Below are 16,647 nucleotides of genomic sequence, written 5' to 3'. Positions count from 1 at the left end.
GATGCCTACGAAAACGAGCGGTCGATCGAGCCGCTCGAGACGCTGCGCCGGGCATTCTTGAAGTCGGTGCAAATTGAAGTGACCTTGGTCATGCGTGGGCTCGACGCCATCCACTGCCCTCCTCCAGCGTAGCTTCTTTTGGAGCTACTAGACTAGACTAGCTCTACTTTCAATTTCCGATGTCATCTCAATGCAATTCCGTATCAAATATCACTGATCAAAGTCGCTTTTTCTCGCTAGACAAAGAGCTCTACTCTCCTAGCGGTGGCCCTCTGCGCCGTTGGGGCTTACGCAGATTTCGCGCTGCTTGGCGTGGCGTCACCAAGGGCACAAGAGTTTGTAGAAAGCATGTGCAACACAACGTTAACGACGCTTATATCACTATAATACTACGCGGACTGGCGCCTGTCACCAAGACCCACCAACGCGCTTCTACAACTACTGGGCAGTTGATGGAGGGAACAGCTGCATGCGAGGATGCACTGTCAGGCCCGGTCCGTGTTGCATCGCGTGCATCTTACGCGACCACGCCATCATACCCGTCGTCGTACTCGTCGGCGTACGGCTCGGGCTCGGAGGCCGCGTCCTGGGTCGCAAACTTGACCGAGAGGCACCGGTTGTGGAGCGTCTTGAGGATGTTGAAGAGGTCCGAGTACAGATCTTGGTTGGACCGGCAGTCGCCTTGCGACTCGAGAAAGCACTTTTCGTTGGCGAGGCGGCGGAGGAAGACGATGTGTCCATCTTGCACCTTCGGGTCGAACGCGCCGTTGATCTTGTTGTAGAAACTCACAATCTCGTTCTCGGCCATGCAAATGTGCGTGCGCTGGTGCAGCTCGTCCAGAAGCGGCTTGGACACGTCCTTGACGTCTTGGGGCGTCAAGTACTTGTTGGCAACGCAATCGTTGATCTCGGTCGTGAGGTCGTTCCACGTCGGCACCCAGTAGTTGGAGCTCAGAAGGTCCCAGTCGCTGCGCGAGACGCCCGGGAAGCAGCTTGACGCGTCGCCGCCGTTGTTGGCGCGGCAGGCGTAAAAGGCGCAAAAGTACAACACGCCGTTGCCTTCGAGGATCGGCTGCTTGGCGAGGCCGCCGTTGTTGGCCGCAATCTCAGCGATCGTGCGGACACGGAGCGTCGCGTCGTTGCGGTTCGTGATCGTGTTTTGGCCGTCGAGGAGCCCAAAGAGCGTGTCCGGGTTGGTCCACAGCAGCGGCGACAAGTCCTGGCCATGGTTGTCTTCCTCGGCCAAATTGGTGTGGAACAAGCACTTTTTGACGAGGTACCCGACACCGGCCGTGTCGACGGCCGCCGACGTCTTGCACTGCTTGAGCGCTCGAAGGCTGTACGTGATGTCGCCAGCATCGCGCTGGTACGGGAAGTAACCGAGCGCTGGGTTGCTCAAGAGGAGATCCTCGACGTTGTTACAGTGGAAGCGGGCGTTCGTCTCGGACGTGTCCCAGCCCGTCGCCGCGTTGGACGTGCAGCGCGGCAGCTGCACACGGTACGCACTCCCGCCATACACCGAGTACGGCGCCGTCGGGTTGTAGTTGCCGGACCGGCGCCACAGCGTCGGGTAGTTGGCAATCTTGTCGGGCTGGCACGCAATGACGCTGCTGATGAACTGGTGGAGCTTCTTGAGGTACAACACCGGTCCCTCAATGGGGTTGACAGCCGCCGACGCCGCATACCGCTCGATGAAGAGAATGCGCACCGTGTTTTCCGTGAGGCACTGGACCGTCGCAAGCGTGATCGACGTGTACTGGCTCTGGAGGCACTTCTCCTCCTGGTACGCATCGCAGTAGTTGGCTTTCGGTGGCGCCTGCGTCGCTGGCGCCTTGTAGCCTTGCGGCTTCTTGGTCGGCTTCCCGTACCCCTTTGGCTTGGGCTGGGGCTTGCTGTAGCCTTCTTCGGTTTCGGCGAGGACCGACCGGCTGCGACCGTATCCATAGCCGCGCGTCCCGTCGTGGTCTTCGGCCGTGCCGTACCCGTGGTAGAACGCGTCGCTGCCCTTGGGCTCGACTTTGCCCGAGCAAATGCCGTCAGCCGCCGTCGTCATGGCGTAGTACATGGAGAAGCACTGGTCCAAGAAGTAGTCGCGCAACGACCGACCTCCGCAGTTGGTCCACGGCGCGCCGCTCAAGAAACAGTGGAACGTGTCGAGCGGCGGCAAACTGAGCGGCGGCTCGTCCTCAAGCGTGATCGTCGGAAACGGGGCGTCTACCTTGGGCGCGCGCGGCTCGTAGCCGTCCGTGTACTCAACGTACTTCTTGTCGTCAGTCCGGTACGGCGAGTTCTTGTACATGGACGCCGGGTACGCGTCGTAGCCAGCCGGCTTCTTGGTCTTCTTGTAACTGGTAGGCTCGTCGTAGCCGTTCGACTTTGGTGCGCCGTAGCCGTCCGACTTTGGTGCGCCGTAGCCGTCCGACTGGGGTGCGCCGTAGCCGCTGGGTTGCCCATAGCGGCGCGGCTTGGGCGCGCCGTAGCCAGCGTCTTCCTCCTCGTCGCCGTAGCCCTGCGCGGGCGCGCCATATCCGGTTTCTTCTTCGCCGCCATACCCATCGTCGTGCGCGTAGTTGTCGTCGTAATCGCCGTAGCCATCGACTTGGCCATAGCCATCGTCGGTGTAGTCGTCGTCACGTCCGTAGCCACGACCTTGGGCCATCGCCGAGAGGGCGAGCGCACTGACCGTCAGTGCGACGACAGGAGCAATCTTCATGTCGCTGTCGGAGGTCTTATTCGCGAATGGAGGATCGCTACGCTCGTCGACCGCGATCCTGGTCAGCGTCCGTTTCAAGATCCCGCAACCTTGTGGCGTACCTTACGTAGATTAAATCCAAATGTCGTGGCCAATCACATGCGTGGATGCAATATTTTGTGGCCAATCGCCACGCGCGCTAAGATCGCAATGTACGAAGGTGCCGTACACATCAGAGATACCAATGTACGTACGGGCCGTACAATCCTGTGCGTACGGAAATACGTTTTCAGAGTTTCTGCGCATATCCACACCGCGCACATATGTATTGATAGAGGTCCATTACCTCTCATACTGGATCTTGAACTTGCGATGTTCGAATCTTTTTTTTAATATTTTGCACTCCATATTAAAAGCAAGGTATTTGGCCAATCACGTGAAAATAATTTCGAGACGTTGCACGCGTAGCGCACTTAAGCGGGTTGGCAGAACGCCGGAGCTCATTCATTCCGCAACACCTGATCGCGCTCGATGGCCGCGCCGGCCAAGGCGACGACGCCCCGCCTCCATGTGACGGACTCGGGCAAGATCCAGGACCAGTACTACCATGCGCAGGCGAGCTCCCGGACGATGGGTCTCCTCATGCGTCGCTCCATGGACCACCGGCGGTCCAAGCAGTCCAAGCACAAGCGCGCCGAGGACCGCTTCACGGACGCTGAGATCGCGTTCGCCGGCAACTTGACCAAGCAAGGCTCGTTCTGGCGCACGTGGCGAAAGCGCTACTTCATCTTGCGCCGCGACCGCCCGATGCTATGTTACTACTCGTCATCCAAAGAGCTCACCAAGCTCGGCGAGATCACGTTGGACGCCGATACGATCATTGAACCGGTCGAGTCGTCGTCGTCGTCGTGCTTCTTCTTTATCAAGACCAAGCACCGCAAGCTCATTGTCAATGCGAGCGACGGCGGCGACGCGTACATGCGCGGGTGGATCGATGCGCTCAACGTCGCCGTCGAGTCGTGTCGCACCACCGTGCCCTTTGCCTTTAAGAACGCAACGCCGCTCTCCGACCACGAGAGCGTCCGTGGACGCAGGATGAGCGACGCGATCGACATTGCTCGGCCGTCGCTAACGTCCGTCGCGTCCGATGCCCCGCCGCCCATTGTGCCATCAATCCACACGACCGAGTTCGCACCACCGTCGCCACGGCGCGCGGCCAGCAGCCGCGAGCCCTCGCCTGACTACCGCGCGTCAGTCCCGACGTTCTCGCCGGCCTTTTTCGCGCAGCTGCCGCCCCGCCCGACAGACGACAGCTCGAGCATGCGGCGGGCACGGAGCCTCAACGAGCTGTTGAACCGGACGCGTGTCACCCGCGCGTCTGACAGCGGCAGCAACGACAACAATACCAAGCTTGCGCCGACGCTCATTGCGAGCAGCTGGACCGAGCGCAACCACAATGCGTCGTTTCTGTCGCGGACGGCCAAGACCGAGGCGGCCGACCACCGCGGGTTTGGGCTGCAGTGCCAGAGTCTCAGTCTCGTGCACATGCGGCCGCCGGACGCTCTCCACTTTGCGATTTCATTTGGTTCGATCGAGAAGGTGCCGCACAGCGTGCCACTCCTCGTCGTGCTCAGCGTTCTCAACTGGGAGCCGGATGCCACGACCAAGAAGCAGGCGATGACCGAAGTCGCACGCACCGAAGTCGAGCGCACCAATCATCTGCGTCCGTGCGGCGACCGCCTCGTGCGGGACTTTCAGGGGCTCCTCGCGCTGCCGCTCTTTCTTCTCGAGCCGCATATTGTGCTGCAGCTCGACGTGTACATTGTCTCGAACGACACGACCGAAGCGCTCAAGCACCACAAGCTCCTCGGGTACTTTACGATTGCGGCCACGGACCTCGTTGTCGACTCGGACGACGGGACGCCGCTGCTCATGGATTTGCGCTTTGACGGCCGGAGCACGACGAACATTCTCGGAAGCCGGAATTTTCTTGTGCTCGAGCAAGTCGCGACGCCGCCGCCGTATGCGCTCGCGCACGGGTACACGTTTGCGACGCACCAGTACCTCGTCGACACGGCCGAGACGTCGCCGCCCAACGAGCCACCGGTGACCGACGAGCCGCGCGTCGGACCCCGGGCCGCGACCGACGTGCTTCTCTCGGAGGAGATGTCGGCGAGCTACTGCTCGCTCACGGTCGTCCACGCCTATGTGCAGATGCTCCAGACGCGCAACGCGGCCCGGATCGCCGAGACGCGCGATGTGATTCGCACGATCGAAGCCCGCGACGTCCAGCGGTCGGTCATGACGTCACCGCACGCAGGCGACGCCGCCGTCTTTACGGACAATGACGCCGACGACGTCGAGAAGAGCTATACGACGTACCTTGAGACGCGCACCCGCCTCATTGAGCTCAACAAGCTCCAGTCGACGTACGAAAGCATGGAGCGACGGTACAGCGCGCTCGTGGCCATGGTCGACGACGGCGGCGAGCACGGCATCACAAGCTGCCTCAAGCGCAGTACGATGAAGAAGGACCCGAGCGTCGAGTTTATGCCAACGAACCTCGTGTGTCACTTGCTCCGCGCGGCGCTGCCGAATCATGACGAGATTGCGTGGTCGACGATCACGCACGGCTGCGCCGCGGCCCACCTGCTTGGCTTCAAGGACGGCGGTCTGCGGCGCCTGCTCCAGAACGGCAGGTCGCTCCACGAGGACCAAATCGAGTACCGGCTCGACGTGGTGCTGTGCCAGCTCTTGTCGGTCATCGCAGCGGCCTTCTTGAGCTATGTGCAGCTGGCTGCCGATGATGTGCACGATGTGTCGGGCGCGCGCCTCCGCATGCTGCCGCGCGTCGGGTTCCTCGTCGACATCGAGTCGCTTCTCAGCACCGCCGGCAACGAGAAGGGTATGCTGGAAGACATGGCCGAAGGCGTCAAGTACGTCAACCAAAAGGCCGTGTATTTTCAGGTTACGCCGGCGACGTCGTCATCGGGGCACTGCATCTCGATGGCGACCGACAACGCCGGCGCAATCGTGCTGCAGGTCGCGCTGCCGTCGGCGCTCTTTACCAAGCTGCCGCTCTCGTTTTATGCGCAGCCGCGCATCCAAGTCCACGCTGTGCTGTTCACACAAGGCATCAACGAGCGCCAATCGGTGGCCAACACGGTCGGCGACACGAGCGTCCAGGAGGACATCAACGTCGAGAGCATGGTGACGCTGGCCGCGTACGTCGAGCAGTACGTGACGCTTGGCGTCTCGCACGAGCCGTCGCTCTTGCCGTTCGCCGAGATCCAATCGCAGCTCGCGCTCGTCGTGACGGCGGTCGAGTCGCAAAAGAAATCGTTGAAAAACGTCAACGTGCTCGTGGACTCGAGCTACCTCTGCCGCCTCGTGGGCGCCGGCCGGACCACGTGCTGCAAGTCGGGCAAAGACCGCACGGCCATGTCGGTCACCCTCGAGCTCACGCGCCTCTTGGTGGACGTGGTCGGTGTCAAGCAAGGCCTGTGTCTCTGCCAAGCCATGCGCGAGCGCGGCGTCCGGCGCACAAACGTGCTCGTCAACACGGGCAAGACCATGTACGCGTTCAACTCGCTCCAACTCAAGTGCCTCCCAGCCTGCTACAAGCCACCCGTCGCGACCGCCAACGCCAACGTCGCGTCCTAGTAGTAGTCGGAAAGGCCATTATAGCACTATTTAACATGATTCCGCTGTACGACGCCGAGAAGGAACGATTTGCTGCTGAAAGGCCGCAAGAATTTCGGGACATGAATGTACATCCAAAAGGCCGGCACCTATGCACCTATGTGAGCATGAGAAACAGCCCGCGATTATGGCTCAAGACAAGGGACTAACAACAATGTCGTATTCCCTTGGCTCAAGATGACCATCGCCGATGTTGCGTTTGGGAGTGCGGTATCGCGATTGCTTTTTAACACAGAGCGTTAATAAATATCAAATGCTGTTTATCTTTGATTGACGAAGGCGCGCGATCCAGACCCCTTCCGACGCCACAACATAGTGCGCTCTATGAGCAAAAGCATTCTCTACGGTCTTGCCAAGTTTGAGCGAAGTCATTTTGAAACGCAATTTTGGCGATCGAGAGCCCTGGAAGCGCCGGCGCGATATGCACACCTCCATTCATTGGCCAAAAACATTTTGATTGACCAATCAAATCGCTCGAAATTGGCATTAGGCTCGGCAGCGACCGCGCCTTTGGCGGCCAGTTTGCCCTTTTTGTACGAACACTTACGTTGTGCGCGTCGACACCAACACATCGACAACGCATCACACACACATTTTCATTGGATGGCGTTTTTGCCCACTTGATACCTTGAAAATCGGGGCGCGACCGCTAAAGATCCAACCGGGGTCGACCGAGCATGATCGTGGGCAAGAGCTTGTGTGATGGACCGTCTGAGGCGCCGCCCGTACGCTAACGAACACACGTCAGCGACCTTACAGTATGTGGTTTGCAGGCGCCGCCGATGCCGCCGGTCGTCTCGCCCATCCAGAACCCGTCCAACGTACTGCTGTTTTTCTACTCACGTCAAGCCTCACACCGTATAGCACGTCTTCAAGAAGCGCCGCAAGGTGCAAGAGGTAGCCAGCCATATGTCCTTGCTTGCGTTGGGCTCAAGTCTTGCGGTTGGCAGCGTCTCTTTTTGCGTCCGCTCTCGAGTGCGCTGGGTGCCGCGACAGCAATCGGCGGACCCGAAGAGTCGACAGCCACCGATGAGGACGCGTACCTCCCACGAGAATACAAAGCACCTGCACTGTGCAATCGTTAGGGTGCGCAAACCAACGCGCGCAGCGTCCCGACGTGCCACAACTAAGGACCCGCTGGGCGCGACGAGCCCAACCAAGGCATCCCGTGCTGCGCTGCGCAAGCGCCAACTGCAGTGCAGTGCGTCGGAGCCGACGCTGCGCCCCATGTCGCGGGCAGCAACGCCACATGCCTTCAACGACGCGGTGCAGCCGCTGCCGGGCACGCACGTCGCCGCGCTCGCCGAGAGTTTGTCGGCAGCCTTTGTACAGCAGCATTTTCCGTCCTCTTACACCCAAGACACGGGTTCGTAGCCCTCTCTTGGGTCCATATCGAATCTTACGGGGACCAAGGAGTCGCTGGGCACCTCGCGCTTGACCCCGACATTCAGGAGTATTGTCGGCGCGGTACGTTCTGTACCAGTCTTCGTGGTGTCACCCGACTGCAGGCCCCGTCGCGTCCGTGTGCCGGGACCTCGGCACGTTCTGGCTCACCAACATGCTTCGTACCTATGACATTCCTCGGACGACACCGTATGCTCTATCCATGACGCGACGGCGTAAACGTCCGTTGTACTAGCGTCGACTGTGCCCGCGTCGAAACGCAGCTGCAGACTGTCATTGCGCACGCCAAGCAGCACTTTCAGTCGTCGGACGCTGCGTTCACGGAGCAACTCATGGACGTCGTGGCCGCCAACGTACTTTCGCACTGCTCGTCGTCAACGGATTTTATGCAGACGGTGGCGGGGCACTACCGCGAGCTCCTCACACGGTTGCCGTTTCTCCTCGACGAACGCGAACGCAAGCTCGAGGTTGCCGCCGGCACGATCGCGTCGCTCGAGGTGGACCCTGCATCCTGTGATCTCAAAGGAACGACGCAACTGTAGAGCAAAATCTGTGACCTTCGTGCTTTGCACACGAGTGCGCAAGACGAGACCGAGGCAGCACAACGCGAGTGGCAGCGCGCGCAAGCCGCACACCGAGCGATCGAGGTGCGCCTGCAAGACATGGCCGTCGTCGTCGAAGGCGCTGTCGCCGCAGAACTGGCCCAGACCAAGGCCCTGCGCGAGAGTCAGCTGCAGTACGACAATACCGCATCCACTTACTTGTGCCAGGCGATGCTGCGTAGAGCGCAGGAGCAGCAGTACACGTATGAAATGCGTATCAACGCGCTGCAGATTGAGGCGCAGGACTTGACGTCGAGCGTCCAAGAGCTCCATGCCGCCATCGATTCCAAAGACGCTGCGCTCGCCCTTTACGCCCACGTAAGAACACTACTATTCATCTCAATGGTCCATGGTCGAGCTAGGTCCAGAGCGAGCGGGACGCCGCCTGTGCCGATATTGGAGTACGAAATATCTTCCTGCAGCGAGTCGTATCGCCTGGCTTAGGAGCTCACTGAGCAGCTCGCAGCGCTCTCGGCCGCACACAAAGAACTCGTGGTGCGTCATGAGGACGCCATGCGCACGCAGCAAGTGCTTCTCTTCCGGCTCAGTGTCGTCGACGCCACGTCCGACGACATGCCCACCGTACTGCCACGTTTTTGTCGGTGATGCATTATAGTTGCAACGGGATTAGGGGTCAAACCCGTCGCCTGAGAGTATGAAAAACATCAAAATTCCCGCCGACGTCGACGAGACGCTGCACGCACTGCGGCTCAAGGTGACCGAGTACGAGCACCAGAGCGTCCTCGCCCACGCCGAGAGCATCCGGAAAGAAACCCGCGTGCGCGAGCTCGAGTTTCTCTTGGAAGACCGCCGGCAACAGTTGCAGTCGGCGGCGGCGGCGCGCTCGGAGCTCCAGCGGCAACACAAAGTGCTGCAAGACCAGTTGCAGGCGCTACCTCGCCCGTACGAGGCCGAGATTCGGCGATGGCGTGCCAATGTGACCTCGCTCGAGGCCGACAAAGGCGACCTTCTCGTCGACTATGGTCGGCTGGTTGCAGAGCGCGACACGGCCAAAGCCCAAGCAGTCCTTGACCGCGCCAAGGCTGCGCGGTATGAAGTTGGCCTTGGCAACATGGTGCCTCGAGTACGTATGATGTGTGTATCGATTGGTTGCAACAGAGTTCTAGTTTCGGGCGCTTCAAACCGAGTACACGCGCAGCGTGCTGACGACGCGCGCCGAGCTCCAGGCCATGCAGAGCCTCCTTTCGACCACCAGTGTACGTACCTCCTCGCGTATCCTGTCGGATTCGAGTTGCGAGTAGCTTGACATTGACGGCCGGGCACGAGCAATCGTCGCCAACGAAGCGGCGCTGGAAGCCAAGATGCGCGCACTCATCGGCACGGCAATCGGGCGAGACCCTGCTGTACTGTTTGTCTTGCAAATGCTTCATGTACGTGTCTCAAATCATGCATGCGAGATACGACTACTTTGTGCGTCTAGACCAAGCTGCAAGCACTCCGCACGGCGCTCAACGACTTGCGCAAGGAAGCAGCGTCCGCGATCCAGTCGCTCGCCTCGTCCCACGCCACGTATGAGCGTCGATGCCACAAAGGTCCTTAATTTTGTCGCTCGCCTAGAGAGCTCGTTACCTTGCGCCAGCGCGTGAAAAGAGCTCAAGCCAAGTTTTATGCCAAGCCGCCCGTGCTCGTCAAGGGCAAAACGCGGCCAATCGTCGAAACAATAAACGGTGCGACCCAAACGGTGGCTGTAGAACCCACCGAAACGGCGTCGACCAACGACGTCTCAAGCACCCTCGACGAGCTTCTGCGCCCCGTAATCCAATCGACCCAAGCCAAGCTACAACATGTAATGGTCCGAGTCGAGCGACAAAAGCAGCTCCTCCTTCAAGCTAACGAGCGCGAAGCGGACTTGCGCAACCGGCTGCGTGCGTGTGCACCGCCCGACAAAGACAATGTTGGGGACATATATCCGGCGTCGCAACACCTTACAAACACCGAGGATGTTGCGGATGGAAAGCACAGTCAACTCGTGAGCTCGACGCGCACAAAATTGCTGCGAGCTGCGGCGTCCTTGGTCCATCAATCTAGTGTCAACGCTACGTACGCGGTCGATGTCTCGTAGCTTTGACTCTCATATTTTATAGGCAACCAACCAGCACAGCGTCACTGCACTTGGCTAACCACGTGGCAAGTCTCTACGACATGCTGCACGCCAACCTCGACGCGCTCACCGACACGTTGGCGGCGGAGCCATACATTTACACCGACGCGACGAATCGACCTTTGATTCAGAGTCCGAGAAGGGACGGCAGCCGAGACGGGACCATGTCCCCAAACGAACTCAAGGAGGCTCGGGTGCGCGAACTCACAAAGAAGGCGTATTTCTACACGTACCGCTCGCTCGCGCCAACGCCGCCGGCAGAGCTTGAAGAAGAGAAGGCATCCTTTGACTTGGCAGTCCACCACGCAGGGCTGTTGGTCGAAACCGAGACCAGCTCTCGCGTCTCGAGCTCGACTCCTCCGGGTGCACCCGAAGGCATCCACGCACCCGCCTCGGCCCAAGCAGCAGCCTCACACGGGAAGGCTCCAACGACCTTGAAAGACAGTGACATCGTGTGGGCGGACGACTCCCAGTCCCCAAGGTCTGCGGCGACCGAGAGCGACGTCGTCTCAACAAAGGCGCTTCTCTCGGTGAATGGCAGTTTTGTGCATCTCGCCGACGATGTGCGAGCGCGATTGAGCCCGTCGACGCTCAGTGCGTGCCAAGTCGGACTCGCCGACGACCGGCTTACGGTGCACGAGGCGGCGTCCGTGTGTTTGCTCGGTGATCCGGCCCGCGAGACGCTGCTACACCTGCACCCTCCGTCGGCGATGACGCCGGAGACGCATGTGCACGACCTGACTCCGTGGCAGCCAGCGACTCAGTCCCGCGACGCTGTGCCGACGCGGCTACTGCAGCTTCTCGGGTGGGACTTGCACTTTGACGTCGGCAGCCTTGGGCGTAGTCTCCACGGTCGGCCTTGGTTGCTCAAGCACATTCGCAGCGTCTACCACGACAAGTACATTGCCGAGTGCTTAGAACATACGACGCTCCACGTGGTGCTGCCGCTGCCCGAGTTTCTCTTGCGCTGGGCGGCAGTGCAGTACGGTGTCCAGGACCTTGTCGCCAAGGTACTCGATATCGAACACAAATGCATCGTCCCACGTGGCTATGTAGCACTGCGAAGACATCTTATGCGCAGTGAACGCCTACCAGCACACGAGCATCGAAATCGCGCAGTTCGGATCGTTCGTCTCAGAAGCATTTGGCAAGTCGGACTTGTCGGTCTTTCTGCACGCCCGGCAGTTGGTGCGCACACCATGAGTCGACAATAAGCAATATCATTGTTGTCTAGATCATCGACAGCGTTGGCGACTGGACCGCCGCCGAGACAAACGACGACGACAACAACGGAATGATGGCGTCGTACTTGCCGCTCTCGACGGCGCGCGAGATCCTTATGCGGGTGTTTACATGCATGTTGCCGCGGCACCGAGAGCGCGCGATCAAGAGCTTGGAGAAGCACGTATCGGCTCCGCCGCCGCCTCGAAACTCTACACCGCAGCAACCAGCGCCCGAGGTCACGCCTGCACTGGTAGCGGAAGCTACAGTGCCGACGTGGTGTGTCATTCCGCCCGAGGTTGTTACGCCGCCGCTGGACGCGTTTCCGATGGGGCATGTGCGCAAGGCGCCGACACCTCGCTTGCATATTGATATCCCGCCTCTTGCACCCAGTATGGAAATATATGGTCTCTGCTTGGCGACTCATAGGGTCGTCCTTCTAGCGCCCCGGGAGAATGGTGTGGACATCCAAGTGTTTTTGCTCTACCTTGTGCTCGAGTTCCGCGCCGAGCGACGACGTTTCTACGCTCTCTTGCAGCGCCACGTCGTCGCGACCAAAGCCCGCGAGATGGAAAAAGAGGCATTTTTGCACGTGCTCTCGCGGACCACAGAGTGGACCGACGCGGTGTGTCGTCTCGTTTTTGAAGAAGCCGCGGCCGACACGAGTCAGTGCACACGCACGAGGTAGTGCATGTGGTCGCTCAATGACGTTGGTGTGTCATCTCGTCTTGGTAGTTATGGCGGCGTCGCTGTCGACTCGGACCACTTGATGACTGTCGCGCTGCGCTACTACGCCACGCTGTTCGCCCTCGCCCGGTTTCCGACGTCGCCTCCAACGTCGCAGGACCTTGTCGCGCCCGCACCCATGTACCACGACAAAAGCAAGCGGCTGCATGCACTCGACTAATGTTAATATGGTGCAGAATTGCAGAATCGTCATGCTTGCACCGGCCAGATCGTCTCGGCTGCCAGAATGCGAGCGGTGTGTGCGCACTATCGACGCGTGTAGACATAATTCGGCGCGTCAACTGCAGGCGCTGAGAGGCTTGCAAGTCTATAGCGTTACGCCAAGACCAAAGCGTGCGCGGTCGAGAAGATCTGCGTCCGTGCGGCGACGCGGTCGCCAGCGCATGGCGGAGCGCCGTGTAGAGACTGAGGCTCTTGCGCAGCGCGGTCACGGCGGGTTGGCGTCGTGTTGAAGCAGGTGTGCGATGCCGGTAGGGTGGACTTTAGTCTAGATCGAGCTGAGCCGTCGCTGCCATCGCGATGATTCGGATCCAAATGTCGCTTCGAGCGATTGATTGGATTGGTCACTTGATACTATTTTTAGCCAATGGATGGAGGTTTGCATATCGCGCAGGCGCTTCCAGGGCTCTCGATCGCCGAAATTGCGTTTCGAAATGATTTCGCTCAAACTTGGCAAGGGCGTAGCAAATGCTTTTGCTCATAGAGCGCACTATGTTTGGTCGTCGGAAGGGGTCTGGATCGCGCGCCTTCGTCAATCAAAGATAAACAGCATTTGATATTTAGATATTTATGAACGCTCTGTGTTAAAAAGCAATCGCGACGGCTCACCCCCACAGCGGATCGATGGTCATTTTGAGCTGCTTCTCGCGCTCTCGGCTGCGCCGGCACTTTTGGATCTACGTCCGTGTCCCAAATGATCCAGCAGAAGAAGAGGCGAATGACGAGTACCGCCGAGAGGACATTTTGACGCTCCGTGTCGAGCGCGATTTGGAGGTCGGCCACCGCGCTTTGCAGTCGACGGACCTCGGGGTGGTCGTGCACGGCGGCATGTAGCTGGTCCTGGAGCTCTCGGACGGTCGCTTCGTGGGCTTCAGCCGCTCGATGCTATTCGCGACGATGGTAACGAGAAATCAAAAAGTACTATCGTGGACACCTGCTCGAGTACGAGTTGGGCCGCGACCTGCTCGCCAAACTTGATGGTGGCGTCTTGCATTGCCTGCTGGTCGCGGACCTTCTGGAGCAAGTAGATAATGACCGCGTCCTTCTCCGACTCGGCGAGTGCTCCGAGCGCAGACGACGGTGCGGGTTGCACCTGCAGCCGCGCAAGCGCCTTCCGCGGGCTGAACATGGCTCGTGGCGACGTTGGGTGTCCTAATGCATCCGACGTCATGAGGTTCATCAGACTTTCTGCTCCGAGTCGCACGGTCTGCCATGTCTGAAGCCTTTTCCAAATTCGAACACAACGTCCGCAATCTTGTCAACAAAATTTCAATGTATCAAGGTTGCATCTGGAAAAGGGGTGTATAGAATTATAATATATTTCAATCACGACGACAATATGGCTGCGTCTTGCAACATTTACTCGTCCGCATTCTCATTCTCGTCGTCGTCCTCGTCCTCGGCGACCTCTTCTTCGTTGTCGTCTTCGGCGAGCTCCTCGTCGGCCACGTCGGCCGTCGCGTCGACGCCTTCGTTCTTGAGCGCTTCGATCTGGAACGCGTTGAGCTCGTCAAGCGACACGTCCTTGCCTTCCTCGACAAACACCTTTTGCTCCTCGGCCTTGAGCGGCGGCGCAATGAACCACGGCAGCTTGCCGCGAATAAAGTCGTTGATCATCTGGACGGCAACGTTGTTGTGATCGGGCTCGCCCTTGGGGAGGAGCTTCCCGCACTTGGTCGCGAGCTGGTCGAGGAAGTGCCACTCGTCCTTCCACTCGGTGATGCCGTAGACCTTGATAAGGTGCTCCTTCTTGACGCGGTTGAGGATCGCGGCCGTGAACTCGGTCGGCTGCGGCAGCTTCTCGGCGCGGACAACACCCTTGAGGACGGTCTCGACTTCGTCGTCGTTGACGCCGTCGTAGACGACACCGGGGCAATCGATGAGGAAGATGCGGCGCATGAGCGTGATGTACTGCCACACCTTGGTCTCACCGGGAATCGGCGCGACCTTGCAGACGCGCTTCTTGCGGAGCGCGTTGATGACCGAGCTCTTGCCGACGTTGGGGTAGCCAATGATACCGACACTGATCTGCTTCTTCTCCGGGTGGAGCTTGGCAAACTGGCGGAGGAGGTTGATGAGCGCGCCCTTGCCGAACGGCGCGTTGAGACTCGCGTGGAAAGCGAGCGTCGGCGTCGTCTTGGAGAGGATCTGCACCCACTTCTTCGTGACCCAGTTGGGCACGAGATCGCACTTGTTGATGACGTAGATGAGGTGCTTGTGCGCAGCGTTCGTCTTGAGGTGCTTGTCAATGTGGTCCGAGCGCGTGCCCGGCACGTTGCGCGCGTCGAGGACCTGGATGACGACGTCGGAACAGTCGAGCACCTTGTAGAGCTCGCCCCAAATGCGCTTACTCTGGCCCTTGTTGAAGACATCGTGCGACTTCTTGTCCTTGAACTCGACCTCGACGGCAATGTTGCGATCGACACCCTTCGTTTCGTACGACTCGGCGCGCTCGCTGGCCTTGTTGACGAGGCTCTCGAGGTCCGAGACAGCGCCGAGCTTGGCGCGCTTGCGCGTCTTCTTGGAGCCAAACGTCTCTTCAAAGCTCTCGGTTTCGAGGAGCTTCATGCGCGTGACCTTGGCCGAGTCCTGGATGAGGCCCATGGGCAGCTTGCGCGTGCGGAGCACAACCGAGTACGGGTCGGCGGCCTTGACGCTCATTTCGTTGCGGAACTTGTCGAGCTCCTTCTGGCCCACGACGCGCGTGTTGCCGAACCAGCGGCGATCCGGCGCAATGCGCGACGGCGCGTCCGCGTTCTGCATCGTGATACCGCCCTGGCGGCCAGCCATCATGAGGCTACCGCCGACGATCTTGCCTTCGCGGTTGCGGATCGGGCCCGAGTTGCGGTACATGTTGAGGCGGTTGATGGTGCCCTTGTCACGCATGTTGGCGGCCTTCTGGCGCTTGGGCACCTTGCGGTTCGGGTTGTCGGCGCTGGCGCCCTTGGTGTTGATGCCCATGCGCTTCTTCGGGATCTTGGCGGGCGGCATGATGGTGCGACGTCCGGAGCAACTTGGCGATTGACCCTCTCGAGCAAATGACCCGGTCAACCTACTGCTTGTGGGCCAATCAACTGACCTTGGCCTTTTCGTAAGGCGATGGATTTTATTTTGTTTTCATTTTTCTTCCCATGTATATGTATCGACTCAAAAAATCTATGCTTTATATTGCATCGTCGCACCGAAATAAATTACGAAGCTGGCTTTTTGACCAATCCCAAACACGAGAGACGCGGCGCTTGGATTGGTGCAAATGCAACGCAAGCAGCGTTTGGATTGGTCACTGGAAAGATTTGGGTCTAAAAATAGATTGAAAGGGCAAGTGCTTTGACTGTGCGCAGGACGCGGTGGGTCGAAAGCGCCGCGTTCTTGACCAAGTTGCCTCTTCACCACTTGCTGCTTAAGGCCCAAGCGATGTGCCTCTTCCAAATGATGAGCGCCCGCCTGGCTTCGTGACCACCTCGCCCCCGCTGCGCCATCCATACGCCTCGCCTTCAACACGGCTAAGCCTCGCCGCTGCTGCCGTCTAGCACAATACGCTCGAAAATCCACTCTCGAAACCAGCTCAGTGTAAATTATATCGAAATAAACGCACTTCATAGCCGCCTCTGTGTCCGCTAGTATCGTCCTTGTTCGTTGCGAACGACCGTCAAGATATGGCTGCAGAGAGATCCACGGCAGTGACGACGAAGGAGGGACCCAGAACTCGACTAGTCGTGCAGCGCAACAGCCTCGCCGAGCTATTGTAGTACATCAGCTCGCGGCGACACCGAATGGTGACGTTGAGGAGCTTATGTCCAGTGCATATCAAGGAGCTTGCCACTTTGGCAATGCCGACATTGCAGACTTTGGTGCAGTTGACAGCTTGTTTGGCTCAAGCGAAACGAAACTATGTCTACGGTTTGCGTCGAACTCGCAACCGGTCTCGGCACACTGTC

At 59.3% G+C, this 16,647-nt stretch overlaps 6 protein-coding genes across 6 annotated transcripts; 3 read left to right on the top strand and 3 right to left on the bottom strand.

Moving 5' to 3' along the window:
• Positions 1-336: 336 nt before the first annotated feature.
• SDRG_01839 (hypothetical protein) lies at positions 337-2,798 on the bottom strand. Its single transcript, XM_008607390.1, has one exon. The coding sequence runs from the start codon at positions 2,711-2,713 to the stop codon at positions 518-520; it is 2,196 nt and encodes a 731-aa protein (XP_008605612.1). The 5' UTR covers positions 2,714-2,798; the 3' UTR covers positions 337-517.
• Positions 2,799-3,180: 382 nt separating this feature from the next.
• Positions 3,181-6,415, top strand: SDRG_01838 (hypothetical protein). The gene has a single exon (XM_008607389.1). The coding sequence runs from the start codon at positions 3,224-3,226 to the stop codon at positions 6,353-6,355; it is 3,132 nt and encodes a 1,043-aa protein (XP_008605611.1). The 5' UTR covers positions 3,181-3,223; the 3' UTR covers positions 6,356-6,415.
• A 615-nt stretch (positions 6,416-7,030) lies between these two features.
• SDRG_01837 (hypothetical protein) lies at positions 7,031-9,961 on the top strand (the record flags this gene model as incomplete). The annotated part of the gene is made up of 16 exons (XM_008607388.1): positions 7,031-7,119; positions 7,168-7,215; positions 7,259-7,291; positions 7,345-7,433; positions 7,480-7,760; positions 7,808-7,861; positions 7,903-7,987; positions 8,034-8,295; positions 8,341-8,534; positions 8,583-8,718; positions 8,763-8,801; positions 8,845-8,982; positions 9,032-9,484; positions 9,528-9,617; positions 9,663-9,791; positions 9,842-9,961. The coding sequence occupies exons 1-16, from the start codon at positions 7,072-7,074 to the stop codon at positions 9,959-9,961; spliced, it is 2,199 nt and encodes a 732-aa protein (XP_008605610.1). The 5' UTR covers positions 7,031-7,071.
• Positions 9,962-10,626: 665 nt separating this feature from the next.
• Positions 10,627-12,675, top strand: SDRG_01836 (hypothetical protein). The gene is made up of 5 exons (XM_008607387.1): positions 10,627-11,532; positions 11,579-11,710; positions 11,757-12,135; positions 12,187-12,427; positions 12,479-12,675. The coding sequence occupies exons 1-5, from the start codon at positions 10,687-10,689 to the stop codon at positions 12,648-12,650; spliced, it is 1,770 nt and encodes a 589-aa protein (XP_008605609.1). The 5' UTR covers positions 10,627-10,686; the 3' UTR covers positions 12,651-12,675.
• Positions 12,676-13,245: 570 nt separating this feature from the next.
• SDRG_01835 (hypothetical protein) lies at positions 13,246-13,936 on the bottom strand. Its single transcript, XM_008607386.1, has 4 exons — positions 13,914-13,936; positions 13,644-13,861; positions 13,439-13,594; positions 13,246-13,386 (listed from the first exon to the last, which is right to left on the bottom strand). Exons 1-4 carry the CDS (start codon positions 13,921-13,923, stop codon positions 13,315-13,317), a joined length of 456 nt encoding a protein of 151 aa, XP_008605608.1. The 5' UTR covers positions 13,924-13,936; the 3' UTR covers positions 13,246-13,314.
• A 56-nt stretch (positions 13,937-13,992) lies between these two features.
• SDRG_01834 (hypothetical protein) lies at positions 13,993-15,801 on the bottom strand. The gene has a single exon (XM_008607385.1). It carries the CDS (start codon positions 15,698-15,700, stop codon positions 14,069-14,071), a length of 1,632 nt encoding a protein of 543 aa, XP_008605607.1. The 5' UTR covers positions 15,701-15,801; the 3' UTR covers positions 13,993-14,068.
• Positions 15,802-16,647: the final 846 nt, after the last annotated feature.

The sequence above is a fragment of the Saprolegnia diclina genome (genome assembly GCF_000281045.1).
Source record: "Saprolegnia diclina VS20 unplaced genomic scaffold supercont1.4, whole genome shotgun sequence".
Taxonomy (NCBI): Eukaryota; Oomycota; class Saprolegniomycetes; order Saprolegniales; family Saprolegniaceae; genus Saprolegnia; species Saprolegnia diclina.
This window is presented reverse-complemented; position numbering and strand designations above follow the sequence as displayed.